This window comes from Emericellopsis atlantica (assembly GCF_019669845.1).
Source record: "Emericellopsis atlantica unplaced genomic scaffold F5Z01scaffold_32, whole genome shotgun sequence".
Lineage (NCBI taxonomy): Eukaryota > Fungi > Ascomycota > Sordariomycetes > Hypocreales > Bionectriaceae > Emericellopsis > Emericellopsis atlantica.
Window position 1 is genome coordinate 18,748 of NW_025764734.1, and position 18,563 is coordinate 37,310.

General features: G+C 54.0%; 5 protein-coding genes across 5 annotated transcripts; 2 read left to right on the plus strand and 3 right to left on the minus strand.

Moving 5' to 3' along the window:
• Window positions 1-61: 61 nt before the first annotated feature.
• Window positions 62-1,774, minus strand: F5Z01DRAFT_628719 (alpha-N-arabinofuranosidase; the record flags this gene model as incomplete). The annotated part of the gene is made up of 4 exons (XM_046261618.1): window positions 62-1,170; window positions 1,233-1,345; window positions 1,413-1,607; window positions 1,668-1,774. The coding sequence occupies 4 exons, from the start codon at window positions 1,772-1,774 to the stop codon at window positions 62-64; spliced, it is 1,524 nt and encodes a 507-aa protein (XP_046114711.1).
• A 1,655-nt stretch (window positions 1,775-3,429) lies between these two features.
• Window positions 3,430-6,468, plus strand: F5Z01DRAFT_339356 (DNA repair helicase). Its single transcript, XM_046259199.1, has 10 exons — window positions 3,430-3,551; window positions 3,601-3,641; window positions 3,693-3,702; window positions 3,750-3,769; window positions 3,817-3,948; window positions 3,999-4,252; window positions 4,303-4,419; window positions 4,472-4,802; window positions 4,853-4,950; window positions 5,000-6,468. Exons 1-10 carry the CDS (start codon window positions 3,535-3,537, stop codon window positions 6,359-6,361), a joined length of 2,382 nt encoding a protein of 793 aa, XP_046114712.1. The 5' UTR covers window positions 3,430-3,534; the 3' UTR covers window positions 6,362-6,468.
• Window positions 6,469-6,575: 107 nt separating this feature from the next.
• On the minus strand, window positions 6,576-9,710 carry F5Z01DRAFT_628762 (DDHD domain-containing protein; the record flags this gene model as incomplete). Its single annotated transcript, XM_046261622.1, has 2 exons — window positions 6,576-8,442; window positions 8,497-9,710. The coding sequence occupies 2 exons, from the start codon at window positions 9,708-9,710 to the stop codon at window positions 6,576-6,578; spliced, it is 3,081 nt and encodes a 1,026-aa protein (XP_046114713.1).
• Window positions 9,711-13,566: 3,856 nt separating this feature from the next.
• On the plus strand, window positions 13,567-14,951 carry F5Z01DRAFT_639878 (uncharacterized protein; the record flags this gene model as incomplete). Its single annotated transcript, XM_046262472.1, has 2 exons — window positions 13,567-14,687; window positions 14,747-14,951. 2 exons carry the CDS (start codon window positions 13,567-13,569, stop codon window positions 14,949-14,951), a joined length of 1,326 nt encoding a protein of 441 aa, XP_046114714.1.
• A 1,652-nt stretch (window positions 14,952-16,603) lies between these two features.
• F5Z01DRAFT_339080 (U4/U6 small nuclear ribonucleoprotein) lies at window positions 16,604-18,483 on the minus strand. Its single transcript, XM_046259197.1, has one exon. The coding sequence runs from the start codon at window positions 18,273-18,275 to the stop codon at window positions 16,815-16,817; it is 1,461 nt and encodes a 486-aa protein (XP_046114715.1). The 5' UTR covers window positions 18,276-18,483; the 3' UTR covers window positions 16,604-16,814.
• Window positions 18,484-18,563: the final 80 nt, after the last annotated feature.

Genomic DNA, 18,563 nt, shown 5'->3' on the forward strand with positions numbered 1-18,563 from the left:
CCATGCACCACATCGGCAGATCAAAGCCGGTCAGATTCACTGTATAGCTCAGGGTTTCAGCTCAAGGCTTCCATCGCAGCATAGTCATCGATGCCTTGGGGAAGGTGTACGTCGCCTCGGCCGTCCAGCTGCTCTCTTGGATCCCAACCTCCGTCTTCTCCTCCGTGTTGGTGCTTTGCAAGCTCTCGCCCGTGACGGTATACACGTCGACCTTTGCGCCAGGGGTGATGCCCTCCACCTTGGTTCCAAAGTCTTTGGTGTCGTGAATGTTCACCACAACCAGCGAAACCACGCCCTCGTCGTTCACCGCCGCGCTCACCTCGAGCCACGGCGTCTCAATCGTCCCCCTGATCCACGCCGGCTGCGTGGGACCGTCGTACTCGCCGCTCTGGACGTGGCACGCCACCGTGGAACCCCTCATGTACTTGCTGAAGAGGAGCAGTGGCCACCACGTAGCCTGCTTCATCAGGCCCGTCTTGGTGGTCATGAGCGGCGCGATGACATTGACCGACTGCGCAATCGTCGCCATGCCAATGTTCTTGCTCTGGCGGATCAGCACATTGAGCCAGTTGGCCACGGCGAGCGCGTCGGACAGCGTGTACTGCTCCTCGGCCCCAAGCCAGCCCGGGGCGCGCACCGGGTCCCACACGTTCCACTCGTCGAAGCAGATCTTCTGCCTGTGGATGCTCGGCGGGACCTTGTTCTCGATGCGTGCCAGGTCGATGAGTCCGCTGGTGATCTCAATGGCCCGCTCCGCCTGTCGAGGTGCCGTCACGTTCTTCAGGTGGTCGCTGGAGGCTGTGTAGATGTGGATGCTATGCATGTCAATGAGGCACGACGCATCATTGTTCCCGAGGATGTGCATGGTGTAGTTGATGCACTCCTTGGTGACGTGGTAGTCCCATGCTGTTGGCCCTTCTTTGCCACACAGGATCAGCTGGACGCTCGGATCGAGCAGCTTGATCGCCTTGGCCCACTGGGTGGCCTTCTTGGCGTAGTCCTCCTGTGTCATCTGCTCGACCTGCCATGGACCCCAGCACTCGTTGCCGAGAGCCCAGTACTTGACATTGTACGGCTTGTCCCGCCCGTTGGCGCGGCGCATGTTGGCATAGTGGCTGTCGGAGTCGGAATTGCAGTATTCCACCCAGCCCATGGCCTCATCGAGTGTGCCTGCCCTGTCAGTACTTTTCCGTGGGATGATACCGGCACACATCCATATGGGAGGGACTCACCAGTTCCAAAGTTGAGGCAGAGGTATGGCTCGGTTCCGACGACCTCGCACCACTTGAGGAACTCATCTGTTCCGAACTGGTTCGTCTCAATGCCGTGCCATGCCAGCTCCTTCCTTTGAGGCGCACGAGTTAGCACATGGTCGGGTCCATCGCCAAAAGGAGGTGGAATAGGTGGCTTACCTCTTGGGTCGCTTCTCCCGTGGCCCGACACCATCTTGCCAATGATACGTGGCGATGAAGTTTCCTCCGGGATATCGCACAACAGGACACTTCAACTCTTGGAATGCCTCGATCACGTCCTTCCTGAACCCGTTCTCGTCCGAGAGGGGGTTGCCTGGGTCGTAAATCCCGCCATAGATGCAGCGACCCATGTGTCTACACAGCAGAGTCAGCAAGATGCTAATGTGGGAGGCTGCTAGCTATCCGTCCACTTACTCTGTAAAACCACCATATGTATTGTCTTCGATCTTGGAGATCTTGTGGGTGGGGTTCACGGACACAACAGGCGTCTCATCGTCTGGGATCTTGGTAAAGGTGGCCATGGTGAAGACAAGGATGATGATCGGTGATGGCTATGAGAAGAGTGAAGAATAAGAATATTGAGCAGGTGAGAAATGGAAGGAGACGCCTCGTAGACTAGGACGAGGGGTTCATATTAGTGACGCGGTCTAGTATCGGCGCCCTCGTCGCATTGATGTGCGTCCGTCTCCGCATCGTGAGCAGATTCTCCAAGAACCAGACTCCAGTTCGTAAACGTGAGGCGATCGCTTGAGGCAATGAGAAGAGCAAGTGCGAGGAAGCGAGCGGTGGGTCAATTGATGCGGAGAGTCCTCTCGTCTTGAATAACCGCACGAATCAAGGGCGTACCTTATCTTTCCGCGTCTCCATAAGACACCCTCCGAGTCCGAGTCGTTCTCCAGTCGTCCTACAAGCGCGGCAGGAGGCTTGGTTGGGGACGATGACAAGAGCACGCCAGGCTTCAAGTCAGGACACCGCCATAATTACATGAGCGTCCAAGAAAAGTAACTCCAGTCACCGATGAACAATTATACTTGCACGTACGGATACAGGCGCACCAGTCGCGGGCGAGTTTCTCGGGTCCATGACACGCGACGACCCGCATGTCCCAATCCTCACGACTCGATGTATACCCAGCCCAGCCTATTGGCTCATCTGGGGTTTCGATGTGGCCCTTGAATTTCCACTCCAGTCTTTGTTCATAGATTGATAGATTGTCCCGCTTGAACGCGAACGCCCACGTGGGCGGGCGTTTTAGCGATGCGGGCGATTAGTTGGTAATCAAGCTTCAAAGGACCAGGTCACTCACTGCGAGTGACTACCTGGTATCATCTATCATACATGTACAGATGATTCCACCAGCGCGTGCCGTGCAGCGACAACGTGTGTCCATGAAAGGAGACCTTGTTCGGTCTGATCATTGACCGTCTGCAGATCAGAGACAGTTAGTTGGGTCTCGCGTCCTTACATTTCTGGTTCTTCGGAATCAATTGGGGCGACATGTCCCGTCTAAGATACCTGTGGATTCCATGCTCTGTGATTTGTGATCCCACCAATGCAGCCTCCTTTCGGTGTATCCTGCCCCAGCCTTCGAAGCGTCCACCCGTAGAGGTGAGATATTGTTTCACCGAGGCTCCTATCTCGTGCCGAGCTTGGACCGCCATACCATGTTGACCTGAGTGCATGACCGGGGAAGGTGAGCAGAAGCAGCAGGCTCAGGGCGATGAGAGGGATTCAACAAGTCTCGCAGCCACTTGACACCAGCCCTTGAGATGCAAGATAAGCCACAGAATTGACAGGCGGATGTTAAGCTCGTGTCAGAATTTGCAGCATCGACGAATGCGGACAGCAGGTCGACAGTCGCGTGTGATAGTCGAAACAATTGTGGGTTATCGTGTTGGTGGCATCGAGGACTGGATGATCCCATGCGCAGGGCCTGGATTGTGGACTGCTGACTGCTTCGTACTGGGCACTGAGCTTTACATCGAAGACGACACGTTGTGCCTGACTGTGCCTGGAGACAGTATGAAGCTCCGCTTGCGCAAACCATTGACGAGCACGAAGTACCCGTAGGGATGCGGCGCACGCACGTGACTTCGCGCCGCCATTGTTCCACCATCCCTGTACGGCACCAGTTTTAGAGCTCTTAAGTCACGTCACCAACTCAGTGAGCTTCAGACCGCGATCGCGCCTTGAGATTCGCGACATTCAACCCCGAACGAGACCACCTTGGAGGCTTCGTACAGAAACACGCTGAGGGCGCGCGGCCCTCAAAAGCACCAAAATGAAGTTCTACATTGAGTAAGACACACTCATTAGAACGGCGTTGCTTGATGCTTACCGACACCAGTGAACTACCTGTGCTTTTCCCGTACCCAAGAATATATCCTGGTAAGAAAGGGCCGTTTACATGAGGAGTAGTGCTCTCTGACAAGGATGTAGAACAATATGCGTGAGTGCGGCCAGATCACGTCTGTAATGCAGCTAACAGGGCTCAAGCTACATGTGCGATCTCAAAAGTACGTGAACGGAAAGGCTTGCAATGGCCATTAGCTGATGCGTGCAGAAACTTTGGATGCGGGAGGTCATTGCGTTCTGGAGATGCCTTCAGGCACCGGCAAGACCGTGTCGCTTCTCTCACTCATTGTGGCATATCAACAATTCAAACCAGAGAAGCGGAAATTGATCTATTGTTCTCGTCAGTCTCCGTCACTCATTACCACTGCACCTCTTTAACGTCAACATTAGGTACCATGTCCGAGATCGAAAAGGCGCTGGTTGAATTGAAGGCTCTCATGAAATATCGCGCCGAGCAGCTCGGATACGAGGAGGATTTCCGGGGACTGGGTCTGACAAGTCGAAAGAACCTTTGCCTTCATCCGTCAGTCAAGCGGGAGAAGAGCGGTGCCGTCGTTGATGCACGATGTCGAAGTCTGACGGCCGGCTTTGTCAAGGAGAAGAAAGACCGTGGAGAGAACGTTGACGTTTGCGTGTATCACGATGTGCGTCTCGTGCTGCTTTTCTGACGTTCATTGGGCTCACATGACTATAGAACCTGGACCTCCTGGAGCCACACAATCTGGTGCCCAACGGGGTGTGGACATTTGACGGGATACTGCGGTATGGAGAGGAGAATAAGCAATGCCCGTACTTTACAGTACGACGAATGGTACAGTGCAGCTCGACTATATCGACGACGCAGATCACTGACTTCATAGCAGATGCAATACTGCAATGTGGTCATCTTCTCGTACCATTACCTCCTGGATCCCAAAATTGCGGAGCGAGTGTCTCGGGACTTCTCCAAGGACTGCATCGTCGTCTTTGATGAAGCACATAACATTGATAACGTGTGTATCGAAGCCCTGAGCACCGACATCACCAATGAGTCGTTGCAGAAAGCTACGAGGGGTGCGCAAAACCTGGAGCGCAAGATCTCAGAAATGCGTGACACAGATCAAGAACAACTTCAGAACGAGTATCAAAAGCTGGTCCAGGGCCTGCGAGACGCAGATGAGGCCCGACAAGAGGACGCTTTCATGGCAAACCCAGGTATGTCAACAAGGACTTGGGCATGCTGTTTCGGTGGCTTACTGCGACAGCACTTCCGGAGGATTTGTTGAAGGAAGCTGTACCGGGAAACATCCGCAGAGCCGAACACTTTGTCTCCTTTTTGAAACGTTTTATTGAGTATCTCAAGGTACATGATATGAATCCTTGCTAGCGAGGTTCGCTAATCCGCGTTGCAGACTCGCATGAAAGTCCGGCAAGTTATTTCAGAAACACCGCCGTCATTTCTGTCCCACCTCCGAGAACATACCTTCATCGAGAAGAAGCCACTACGGTTCTGTGCCGAACGATTAACGTCACTCGTCCGGACGCTGGAGCTCACAAATATCGAGGACTACCAGCCTCTCCAAGAAGTGGCTACCTTTGCAACCTTGGTCTCAACTTACGAAAAGGGATTCTTACTGATTCTCGAACCATACGAGTCCGAAACTGCCGAAGTACCTAATCCTGTCCTACACTTCACTTGCCTCGACGCGGCAATTGCCATCCGCCCAGTCTTCGACCGCTTCTACTCCGTCATCATCACCTCGGGCACCATCTCTCCTCTCGAAATGTACCCCAAAATGCTGGACTTTCCCACAGTCGTCCAAGAGTCATACACAATCACCCTGGCGCGGCGCTCGTTCTTGCCCATGATAGTGACGAGAGGGAGTGACCAATCTGCCATGTCCACCAGTTTCCAGGTTCGCAACGAGCCAAGCGTGGTACGAAACTATGGCGATCTTCTTACGCAGTTTGCCAAGATCACCCCAGACGGCATGGTGGTGTTCTTTCCATCGTACCTCTACATGGAATCCATCATCAGCATGTGGCAGTCCATGCATATCCTCGACGAGGTGTGGAAGTACAAGCTCATTCTGGTTGAGACACCTGACGCGCAAGAAACCTCGCTGGCGCTCGAGACGTTCCGCACGGCTTGCTGCAATGGTCGTGGTGCGGTTCTCTTGTGCGTGGCGCGAGGCAAGGTCTCTGAAGGTATCGATTTCGACCACCAGTACGGCCGGACAGTGCTGTGCATCGGCGTGCCGTTTCAGTACACCGAATCACGTATTCTCAAGGCCCGGTTGGAGTTCCTGCGCGAGACATACCGCATCAAAGAGAACGATTTCCTCTCTTTCGACGCCATGCGACACGCAGCCCAGTGCCTGGGTCGTGTACTGCGTGGGAAAGATGACTATGGAATCATGGTTTTGTCCGATCGCCGCTTCTTGAAGAAGAAGGACCAACTACCAAAGTGGATCAACCAGGCTATTCTTGATTCAGATGTCAATCTCAGTACCGATGTTGCCATCAGCTCGGCGAAGAGGTTCTTGCGCACAATGGCGCAGCCCTTCAAGGCTAAGGATCAGGAAGGCATCAGCACATGGAGCTACAAAGACCTGCTGGAGCATCAGGAGAACAGTAGGCCCGACGATGTCAGGATCCGCGAGGTAGTGGAGGACCAGCAAGCATCTGGTGCGCCTCAGAACGGCAATTCGGACTTGCACGAATATGATGATGATGAGCTGGACCAGGAAATGATGCAAATGGGAACGCCGTGAGAGCTCATAGCCGAATAGAATCTACTACCCAGCGCACACAGCCCATCTATCATTCAACTATGCGAGCATCAACTGTATCTATTATAGCATTGCACAGCGACAGAAAACAAATCTATCATGGAACAAAAGGTTCGCGCAGGCTTGTGGGTATCTCGATCCGTTCAACATGCACCCGCTTCCACACTCTGCATGTCCTTTCCCCTCGACCACCGACTCACGGAACCAGGCGCTTTGTGGCCTTCACGGCTCTCATCGCAGGAAGGGTGTTGCCTCGTCCAGGCTCTCTGCCTATTTCGATACAGAGCATGCGAATGAAATCGAGGTTGGTCCAATAGCTGGTATGCGCACTTAACATGTTCAAATACTGAATCTCGAGAGGTCCACCTCCAGATCGTAGATAGTAGTCAATTTGACCATTGTCGTTCAGCAAAAAGACCTTCTTCTCCGCGATTTCCTCCCGAGTGAAATCGTGTACTTCGAGCTCGAGCTGGGACGGGAGCCTGAATGCTGGGGGGCGTGCGGGTTCGGGAGCAAAGGTTCTTTCCGCTGGTTGCATCCCAGGTATAACGTAGCGAAACGCATCCCCAAACGCTTTGAAGAACGATGAGGCCGTGCTAGGGACATGCGCAACCTTGAGACTGGCCGCGTATGTAGGATCCACGGCCCCGTTTAACAGATAGGCAATCGGATCTTCCTTGGCGAGGATGTTGTATATGTTGTCTACTGCTAGGCACCCGAATGTGCCAGCCTCGCCGACAACGCCACTTGCCGTGGTATCTGCGGACTCTGCGCCAGGCTTGCTTCTGCCGCGACGTGGCATCAGGCTGCCCCTTTCGAGAAGCAGGAAGAATCCTGCAGGACTACCGACGAGGAAGAGATTCTTGGTGTCGAACTCGAAGAACGAAGTCTCCGGTTCGGGCTGTGCCAGGTTCAGATGCGGGACGCTTGTTGGCTGCCTCGAAAGAACTTCCAAGGCCATCGCGCTGCCCAACGAATGACCGATCAAATGCACGCGGCCGTGCTCTGCAAACCCAGGATTGTTCCTGCACCATAGTCGATACACTCGATTGGCCTCGGTCACCAAGGCTTTGATCATTTTGCCTTTGTGATGTGACATGTAGAACGGTATGTCAAACATAACATCTGAGATCATGCTGCGGACTGCCGGGATCGTGGTCGGCTCAATGTCTTTCAGGCCGAAGCCGTCTGTCGCTTGATGGGCCTTGTCCTCCTCGTGCATCGGACCGCCTTCTTCGAAAGACAGCCCCAATCTCCAGTTGAGGGGTAGGATCATCATCCCGTTCTGGCTCTCTCGAAGTATTCCTTGGACGAGTGGCGTTCCTAGTTCAATGTTGACCGCTCGACGAAACCCGTTGATTGCATGTGTGAAGTGGAAGCTCTCGACTCTCTCAGCAAACTTTTGCCCAATGCCGTGGGCGACCAGAACGAGGTCGGTAACCTGACCTCGATTCTTTTCTGCTTCGCATCCTGGGCAGAGGAGTTCGCCTTGCTCACCTCGCGACGCGATTGGGGGTGAAGCTACCGATCCCTGTTGCGCTGGCTTCTTCTCATGCTTGCGCTCCCATTTCGGCCTGTCAAAGCCTCTCACTATGGGTATCCCAACCGTAATACCTTTCATAATCTTGGACAGTGGCCGCCTGCCGTAGTATGCCGAAGGGCTCAAACTAGGCTTCAGCAAGAAGGCCACCTTGTCGTCCTTGTATATGACGTGATAATTTTGAAAAGGCCGGTTGGATACGTCCGTGTCACCGCGAGACATCTTTGACGGTTCAATAGAGCCTTCGGCAGCTGCCTCGCCTCGAAAGCAGCGGGCAGCGCAGTACGGATCGGCGGAAATTGGGGGATGTGTTCGACTTATTTGAGCATTGCCGTGCGACTTGGCAGTCTTTTGAGTGATGTCTCTTGGCCACAGGCAATGCGCAACTTTCTCTTCGCCTAGGGCACCGATGTCTATGGCGCACTTCACTTCGTCGGCCCACGTCTGACTCCATGGGCGCAGGTCGTGGTAGCCAGCTTCAAGTTGATTGGCAACAATACATGGCACAGGCATCATCGTGTCTCTATGGAACTAATGTTAGCGCAGGTGCAACGTGCTCGAAAGATATAGGCCCTACCTGTAGAACCAAGTTGCCCTTGTGACCACTGCCATGTCGTTGATCGGAGACCAATAAATAGGCTTCATTTGCAAATTGGGCAATGACACCATGTGAAGTCTAGATACCCCGACGGGAACATCTATAGCCTCCTTTCCCCATTTTGTGGTCTTTACAGCTTCAGCAAGTTTAATGGCTTCAAGCTTGGGGTCTTCCAGCACTTCCACATGGTCAATATCAGCATCGTGGGCCTCTTCTTGTGTCAAGGTGCCATATCTCGGAATAGGAATGACAGCCTTTGGGGGTCCTCCGCTGCTAGGGACTCGCACGAACGGCTGACCAGATATACCGTCGTCAGCCATGGGCCCTCTCGGTTGTGCCGGGCTTCCGACAGGCGTCTGTGCCCTGGACGAATGGCTTGTGGGCTGAGATCCTGACCGTACTCGGCCATCGTGGCGGCGACTTGACTCATGAGCATCTGCATAAGCACCTTCACTACGCAAGGCAGCCTTGGCTTTACTGGTTGGGGTCGAAGATTTCAAAGAATCACGAGGCGAGCGAGGCAAAGACCCCGTACTCGATCTCTTCGTAGCCGCAACTTCCTGCTTCCTGATGTTTGCTTCTTCTGCAAGACGGGCGTCAGAGTCTCGCAGTCGATCAACAATACTCACCACGTCCTTCACAACACTTTCGACAGTGAGAGACGGACTGATCTCTCTTGCAAGAGAGCAGAATGTCCTCTCCAATTCTTCGCCGACGTCAGCTGATAAAGCCGTGCAACAGGCGGTCTCGTTCCGCGCAGTCGCTGCTACTTCTACGGGAAGTGACAGCTCTTGGGGCTGTATGCCTCCCTTGTGAAGTTCCCAGTGCCTCAAAGCTAGACTCTGCACCAGCAGCGTTCTCTTTTCGGTACTGGCCTTCTCAACTTCGGGCGTTGCTTCCCGACCTTTCTTCGCGTTTCCGTGCGCACTTTGATCTTCCTCGGTTTGTAGGCTTATCCAAGCTTTCTCTAAAGCATTATTATCCCCTCTAGCGAATGGCCGCAACGGGGTTTTGCCCGATCGCGCGTCAGAGGTTGTGATAGTGGATGTTGCCGAGAGCGGGTCATCGATGGGAATTACAGAGGCATAGAAAAATTGGGCTTCGATTGGCGGACGACCATCCGCGCCCTCGACATGAGGCACAGACGCGAGGCGGCACTTTTCGCCGAATGTGTGTTCCGTAGTGGTCGACATTGTTGCGGGCAATCGAGACAGAGACGCGACAACGGGCTGGGCAACTTTACAGCTAGGGCTCGCAAGCCTATCGCATGTAGCTGGACGTTGGAGATCTGGCCATGGGTGAGTTTCCGTCGAGATTGAGCAAAGAAAGCTGGGCACTTTCGACAGCATGAACCTCGTCGCGTTGGATCACATACTCCGTACTTGCTGGAGGTACACCGCACACGGGCAGGCATGCTGGGACCGATGACGTGGTGGGCATGCCCAGCTTAGTCAGTTGCTGAGTCATCTTGTGACCTGCCGACTTCCTGTCCTGACAGGGTAACTTAATTCTCTCTCACAGTCAGTCTTCGGGCTTCACAGCTAGCGATGTCGCGTCCGAAAAGGCAAGCCGTCTATGGCAGCTCATTAGTTTTGAAATGCATCAGCAGGCTATGGATACGCACATACATAAGGTAAGTCACGTGCACACTTCCCGATCGGCACAGCACATGGCAGACCCCAAAAACAGAACACGTCGACCGCGAATCCTGCAGAATTCACTGGTGATCTGAATAGGCACACTCTTCTGGGAGACTAACGACCTCTGGCTAAGACCAAGTTTCACTGAGAGTTGCAGGAAATCATGAGTCTACCAGTCCAGCCCCATTCCCGTCGGCTCTACTCCGTAGCTCCAGTCGGTCCTCAACAATGCCTGTCCATGGTGTGGAAACACGGGCGTCGTCGTACAAGTAGCCGGCAATGCGTCTTCCATAACAGCCACCTTCTTTCTACCTGTATTCCCGAGGGCTGCCTCCTCTGTGATTCAGAACAGCCACAACGGACGTCCGGCCCGCTCGCTACTAGAAGTGCTCTCGGTCACCAGTAACCATACCTGACGGTCCGCTGGATACTTTCACCAGGTTTGACCTGCATCCATGAGTAAAGTAGATGAATCGCCATAAAATGTGTTTGCGCGTTCTTCTCCCGATCAACACCATATGAAGGTCAACACGATATGAAGGGCAAGGATGTTTTCATGATTTAACATCAGTCGATGTGGCAGTTGTGCAATGCAAAGTGCTATCGCTCGACCACTAAGAGCGATGTCATTCTCCCCGAGACGCCTCATCTCATTCTTCGTGCGATAGTGCACGTCCCGAGCTCGGCTGATATTATCATAGTGTGTTCGTGTGCTACATTACATTAGACTCACAGGTGCCAGGTTTTGCTTTCATCTTGCGCAGCCGCGCTGTCACCATTATTAGATAGCGCTTTGGTAAGTTGGCTTGTCGATGGCAACCCATACTCGGATACACTCCCAACGTTTCCTGACCGCCTCGTTTATCAGCTTGCAGTGCTGCATGGTCTGGAGCCTGGAGGTCGGAAGGGAACAAATTACGCGTATTATACGTTACAAATGGGGATTTCCGTCCCGGGGCACCTGATGTGGCTTTCCAGGACCTGTCCCGCCCTGTGCCGCACGGGGAAAACAACGGTTGCTTCGCGTGTGATCATTACCCGCGCATGGACCAATTGTTGGGTGATCTGTGAGGACCCCTGAGAGACTGGAAATTACATGTACGAAGGAGAGTTTGAAATGTTTCCACAGAGGGCACTCGCGAGTCGCAACCGCCCGGTGCTCATCCAGTCACTGGCGCATTCGTTGATTGCCCGGTGCTTGGCAAACTGATTGTGCGGCAGCCTTCTCGAAGGGGGAAACGCCGAGGACAAGTCATCGTGGCTGACGCGAATTGGGGTTCAACATGATGACGAGGTCGCGAGTCTGATGGGCATCTTAGCGTGTGTTCATGCTTCCTGAAGGATAACTTGCGCAAATGGTAAGAGAAGAGGCCAAAAGTGATTGCTGATCGCCTGACTGGCATTAGGTAAGTACAAGTATCATTGATGAAGCTTTACTTAATTAGCGGGCACTTGTTGATAATTTGGTACGTAAATACGGAGCCGTATACGTATCCTCCGTTCGACTCCGATCCTTGCCGCGGCGGCTATTCTCAACCACACGGGCAAGCGCGCACTGTATTGCACCGTGCCGCGACGACTCGGTGCGTATGGCGCCCGATTACGTAGTACGTAAGCACAGTAGCCCCGCCATACCTTGGCGGCAGTGACTGCACTCTGGAGTCTGCAGCCAGCCAGCCTCCATTCGGCATATGGCCCGGCCAACTGGTGTGACCACCAAGCCAAGGCGGTGAATACCTACCGCGCCAACACGCACCTTGCCTTACATGGCACCTCGCGACTCGAGATCTCAAGGCAGTCGGCTACTATATACGTCAATAGGCGACGATCGAAAGCGACGAGGCCAGATCACAATCAGCCCTGTAAACACGGCGCCTGCCTACCCGCGTCAGTACTACACACAGGGACTGGAGTTTTCTCGATACTTTACCTATCACAAGGTGCCCACGCCGAACTCACGGGCGGCCAAATCCTAGCGAAGACAGGCGCACGCATAGAGTATTGTCCGTGTGCCCTGATCACTCATTCATCCAAGGGTAAATACGTACGGTTGTCCTCCAGCAATTTGCGCAGCTATCGTGGGCGCGCGACTTTGGCAACACAACATATCGTTTCGCTTCTTGGGGGACCAAAGATAGCAACTTGGGGAAATTGCCCGCATCCTGCAGGTGTCTGCAGGCCTGCCCCAGCGACACCGCATCAGATCAACAATGTTGACACTATCCTAGTCGACAACGACGCCGTTACAGGCTTACAAGTACAGCGTCGCAATTAGCGACAAAGCAACTTCGGAGCCTCGACAGGGCCGAGCCTCTAGGTACACCGGGGCTTCCCCAACTTGGAAAACATGGAATGACTACAAGTACGAACGTTACAACCAACACGAATGTTCCGCCAAATAGGCTAGTGCCTTCAGGACTCCTCCTGGCTATCGCTCTGCCCTACGGAAGACTCATGCCGCTTTAGGAGATGTGGCTGTGGTGCTGCGTGCATGCGCACACCCCCTGGCACAGCCTGGCACAGCCTGGCACAGCCTGGCATCGGTCCCCAAACTCTAGTCCAGTCAGTCCCAAGAGTCCTCTACCTACTACGTACACACAGCCTGCTTTGCGCGCGGATTCCTTCTCCTCATCGACGGCCACAAGAGCTCTCGCCCAAAACCGTACAATGAACCGGGTCAACAACATGCACGAAAAGTGCAATGGCCGTCCCTTCAAAGACAAGGGGGCCCAGATACGATATTGGGAACCCCCCGCGCATCTAATGATCTGCTTGTCTGCCTGGGAAAGCCAGCAGGCGCATCCTCTCGCCCCCAATGCCACTCTACCTATTCACGTACTACCTCTGCTCTGCACGTTGCTGGCAAGTGCCAATGTACCTTGGTCCGCCATGTCGTAGATCATCTGCCTTGCGAGATTCTGCAGCGATTGAGCCCCTGTCAGACGGTCTTTGTAGTAAATAACCAGTCCCTGATCTCACGCCCGCTCTTTCGTCAAGACCCCGAAAGATGATCTTGTCGAGTACCTGCTTTTACTACTTAGCTACTAGTAATTGACCAACAAACGGAACACGCCTCGACACAGATCCCTTCTCCTTCTCCCTCTCTCTTCACCTTGGCTTTTCGAACCACGCCCACTAGCCAAAGTCCCCCGTACATTGACTTGGCAGGACCTGTTCAAAACTCCGGTCAGTCACCCACTCAGTGCCTCTACGACTAGCAAAGTTGTCATTCGGACGACACTGGAAGGCTTCTGGTGGCTGTCGTGGTCCGCAAAGAGCATCTCGCCTCTGTACCTGGCAGGGTTGGTTCCGGCGATTCAGCCCTAGTCTCGGGTGGTTGGTTATGAGGGCAGTTTCCCAGCACAAACATCTTTGCCAGGCTCGCCCACGGCCGGCTTCAAACCTCGCCATGGACCTCACGCCTCCCTCACTGACCAACTCGCCCAACTCGCCACATCGCAAAGCCAGTGATTCGCCGCCATATACAATGGTGGCAGCTGGTTGTTCGCCTGACATACGGAGCAGCGACTATGCCACGTTCAGCGATTTCGACAGCGTCTGTGGCTTGTCTTCCCAGTCCTATGAGCCTCTAATCGACCCTGAATTGACACAAGCCGTCGACGTGGGAAGCCCATTTGCTTCGCTGGATTCGGTGCCGGCCAGTGTCTCTTGGACAACGCCAGACGTGTCCACAGCACCTTCACCTACCATGTCTACGACGTCCACAATGCCAGCCACTGTGTCGCCAGACTATGGCAAGCACCTCGGCGCGTACGACTCACCTTGCCTTCCAACAGCACCGGCGTATCCTATAGGCGGCGGTATTGCGAGGAACGCGACTCGCTCCCCTCCTCTAGTCCGTACGTCACCAGACCCTAGCCCTGAAGCTAAATCCAGAGGAGCATCGTCCTTTGCGTCCTCAAGGGGGTCTTTCAGCTATGTGAGCAGTTCGCTGCCGTCGAAGTCCCGTATGGAAAGCTCCATATCCTACCGTCACGTACATGAGCCAACGCATTATCCGCATCCTGGGCCCCTGACGCTGAAGAGCCAAACCGGGGTTCAAATTCCCTACAGCCACATACCCCATATGCTTCTACCTATGGAGTCATCTGCGAATCAGGCGAACGTGCTGGGCACTTTTCATCGCGCAAATCCAACACAGCTTGTCCGGAATGCGGACACAAGCCCATCGGCCTCGTTGCTTGACAGCAGCGTCCGGAACTGGAGTCGTGTGAAGAAAGCTAAGCGGCGTCCAACACGAAGACATACCACCCAAGAAGAAGCCAATTTCCAATGTCAAGTCAGGGGCTGTGGCAAGTTCTTCAGCCGAAGCTACAACTTCAAATCGCACATGGAAACGCACGACAACCGCAGGGAATACCCATTTCCGTGCGAAGTCCCACATTGCACAAAGAGATTTGTGCGCAAGACGGACCTACAAAGACATCACCAGAGTGTTCATAGTAAGGAGCGGAACCACAAATGTGATTACTGCGGCCGGCTATTTGCCCGGAAGGACACACTACGCAGGTTTGTGCTTGACCTGTTTACCCCTTTTACTCATGAGGTTTGCTGACGTTTATGCCCAGGCATATGGAGGACGGTTGCTCAAAGAGATTCGAGGTTGGCATGCTCGAAGCTCCATCAGGAGATTATGCTGCGAAACCGACCCGGTCAGAGGAAAATGTCGCAGAGCGCAACTCAGGACCGCCACCTCATCCATTACCTCCCCCGCCCTCGACCGGAGCGATGCTACTCACCTCCATCAATAATGACTCACAAGCATTGTTCTAGATGCAGATACGAAACCAAGCCGTTCTGGTGCTGGTTGGAGGCGAGGCAGCTGGCCCTCCCCGTCGGGCAGCACGCACAATCATGCTTGGGCATTTCACAAAGACGCGAGTTAGGGCAGTGGGACGTTCTTGTGTGCGAGGCGTTTTTGGTTTGGGACAAATACCATACATGGCCTCACAAAGGTCAACGACTAGTCTAGTACTGTATTGTATTCAAAGCGCTGCTCCATCTACATCTAATTTACATGCCAGGTGCGATCGCAGCATTCAGCGACCGGACAAGGTAAGTAACTTTTCGATTGACATTTCCCTTGCGCAGCCTCACACTTGACAGCCCGGGGCAGAACCTGTGTAGTCGAAGCAATCATGGCCCTGCGCATCGAAGTTCTCGCAGACGCCGTCGAAGCCGCAAAAGCACATCATGGACCATTCGCAAGGCTCCTTCGTTCCCATCCACTCGTGATTCGCTGGTTCTAGGCGAGTTCATTCCGTATTCATTGTACCGCCGAGCTGCTAGTTAAACCGTCTGCAACGTTAGGTTGGGGGCCAAGTGCATTTGGGCCTGTCGTCCGGGCCCACCCAAGATACTCATGCAATCGTAGAGCATGGGCAGCCTGGACAGGGAGGGTGAGCTTGGGGGAGTGGTGAAAGCAACTGGGCATAGAGTACTACCGTGGCCCGGTCACCCAGTGTCATCATAGCCGGCCGGTCCACACAGCTCTTTGCGACTCAGTATCTTAAGTCATTACTATTTCCGTACGTACTCGTAGGATGGCTGCAGGTCGGAGCCCCGACAGGTCAGGGGGCCTGGCGACGGAACACGGACCCGGCTGAGAATGCTAGCTAGAGTCCGGCGGCCCAAGCACTTCCACGCACACTGAGAATTAACCTTGTTAACGGGTTTGAAATCGACCCAAACGTGCTGAGGATTCCAAGAGGCCGGACGACTGTTGTGTACGCATGCCCGCCTTGGCAGCTCTGATTGCTGTCTGAGACAAAATCATAAGTGACTTACGTCGTCGTCTACGTAAGCGCTTGCCCTGGTCCTGCTCTCAAGAACGGTGAACTTCGGAGCCCTTCTAGTTTGATGTGTAAGGAGGTAGTCACTTGAACAACTGCAATCTCCTGATGAGAAAAAGCTTCTTCCGCTCATGCCATGACTATATCGCGGGAAACAAATACACACAACGAAAAAACTCGATCAATATGTACAAGTAGTATTCTTCTCTACTCAACGGGAGCAAGCGGGCCAATTCCGCAGCTATTCCGTGTCCAATCCAGCCCACAACAGCACGCACGAGACATCCGGGCATCCGCAAGACCTCGTAGCTAACTGGTATCCTTCGTGAACGCTCATGCCGCGTTGGGTTCACGCAAGCCTCCCTTTGCAGCTGCGTTCGAGGGCAGGCCGCCGCAAGACTTTCTTGCTCACATACACGCATGCTGGCGGCTCAAGGTACATCTCGGCGTGCTCCCTTGATGCAGTTCATATTTGCAGCACAACCGGTGTAGCTCGTAGGGTGCCTTGGTCTTCAGAGCGCTTCGAAACACCTGGCTTAACTTGCCCGTTGCATTGAGTTGAAGGAAGTTGACACGATTCGCATGGCGTCAAATAATGCAACTCTGATTGGTATGTGGTGAAAATTAATCCTGTCGTATTGCGTAGTGAATAGGTCACTCGGCCCCCGATTCCTACTCGCATGGCCCCATGGATGAAAGGCAGGTAGATGTTTCGGGGAGGGGGGTGTCCCAGATGATATTTGTTCGGATGCGAGCGTGCTGCCAAGCATCGATTGATCAAATGGAGTTGGCAGCCTATTGTGCCGAAAGTAGTGGCCTTCGGCACTCAGATGATGACTGCGACTCAGGCGAAGGCTTTGGCGAGCGACCAGAAGTTCTCCATCTTCGCCCTTGACAGCACCTCCCTCGCCTCTGCATCAGTTTCGCACACACGGCTGCCCCATTTGCTGAAGCCGCGATCCTTCTCCTCGCCATCAAAGACCAACTTGCACTCGTTTAGCGACATGTCCTTTAGCTCACCTCTCTCGTTCTCAGCAAGTAGCCAGTCTCTGATGACGCCTCGCTTGCCCTCCTTCTCACGGGAAGGAGAGTTTTCCGTCCAGTCAATACGATTGAGCATGAGCTTTTTGAACTTGTTCGCACTGTGCTCCCCCCCTTCCACAACGACCAAGTTGAACTTTGGGTGCATGATGCACGTGCCGGTTAAATTGAGTTGCTCCGCGTTGACGCCAATCTTGTAGCGATGTTGCCCATTTGCCAGGCTATTGATCTTGAAGACGAGAACGTGGATACCCTTGCCGGCATCCTTCTCTTGTTTCAACTTGAGCTTCTCGTGCCGTTGCTCTTTCGAGAGCTTCCGCTCCTCGTTCATGTCGACATGCTGCTGGTGTCTTTCGGCGATTTCCCGATTCACTCGCGCCTCTACTGCCGTAGGGTCCTTCACAGCCACATCGCCGAGCACACGCATCAGATTGCCCTTTTTCACCTTGTCTGGTGGTGCAGGCACTAGGCCCAGTCGAATCTTGGTTTGCTTTTCCTTGAGCTCAGCCATTCTGCGTTGCCGGCGGATCTTGGCTTGCTCCTTGGATGTCAGATGCAGGGTTGCCTCACGCGGCGCCTGCTTGTCTTGCGCTGGCTGCAATTGCACGGGATGTTGGATGTACTCCGTGATGATCGAGTCCGGGCTGTTGATCTTCAGGTTGTAAGAGTTCTCAATGTCGTCGTAATTCGACCCGTTGACCAGACCCTCGTCCCACCACTCAATGTCGGGCGGTGCGTTCACGACAAAGTTCTTTTCCACATCGAGATCATCGTCAATGCCAGCTTTTCGCGTCTGTTCTGCAATGCGCTTCTTCATCGCCTCAAGGGCCGCTTGCCGCCTTAGAGCAGCACCTTGCTGGATGTATTTTCCTTTTTGGTTGAAGACGAGCTGCCGAGACTCGCGTGGCTTGCCCACATTGTGTTGAGAGGATACCTTCGTGTCCAGGTAGGGGTTTTTGCCGTCAGCGCCCAGGATGCCGGGGCTCTGGGCTCTCGAATCGTTCGGCGTCCGGCGTGCATCGTTTTTGAGCTGCGAGGAGGGTTGGGCGGCGTCTTTGCCCTTTGTTGAAGGTTTCCATGACCCCAGGTCCTCCAAAGCAGGGTGCAGACCTACATTGAGGCCTCCTTTTGCCTTGCTGGTGTCGATAGCTGCGGAAACTCGAGCCTTCAGAGCGGCAAGGCGCTCTGCTGCCGACTCTGACTTTTGTATGCGCGACGTGCCATCGTGCCTTGGTCCAAGGCGATCTTGCTGTGAGCGCTCCATGATGCTTGACGCGCTCGGCACGGACTCGTGCGCGTTTGCACTGCAAGGATGTCACCGACACTTCCACGAGACCCAGGCGGGCCTGTGAGTACGCAAAGAAGAAGAAAGTCGGCTCTATTGAGGAGGGAAACTCGGCGACTTTCTAATAAGATGACGCGAATGATGAGACTCGATGGCAACATGAAGACAACGTAGCGAGCGGGAGATGTCAGAGCTCGAGATCAACCAATGCAGAGCGAGCGGCAAGTGGAACCGACCAATTGTAAGTATCATTTTCTGCGTACCTCA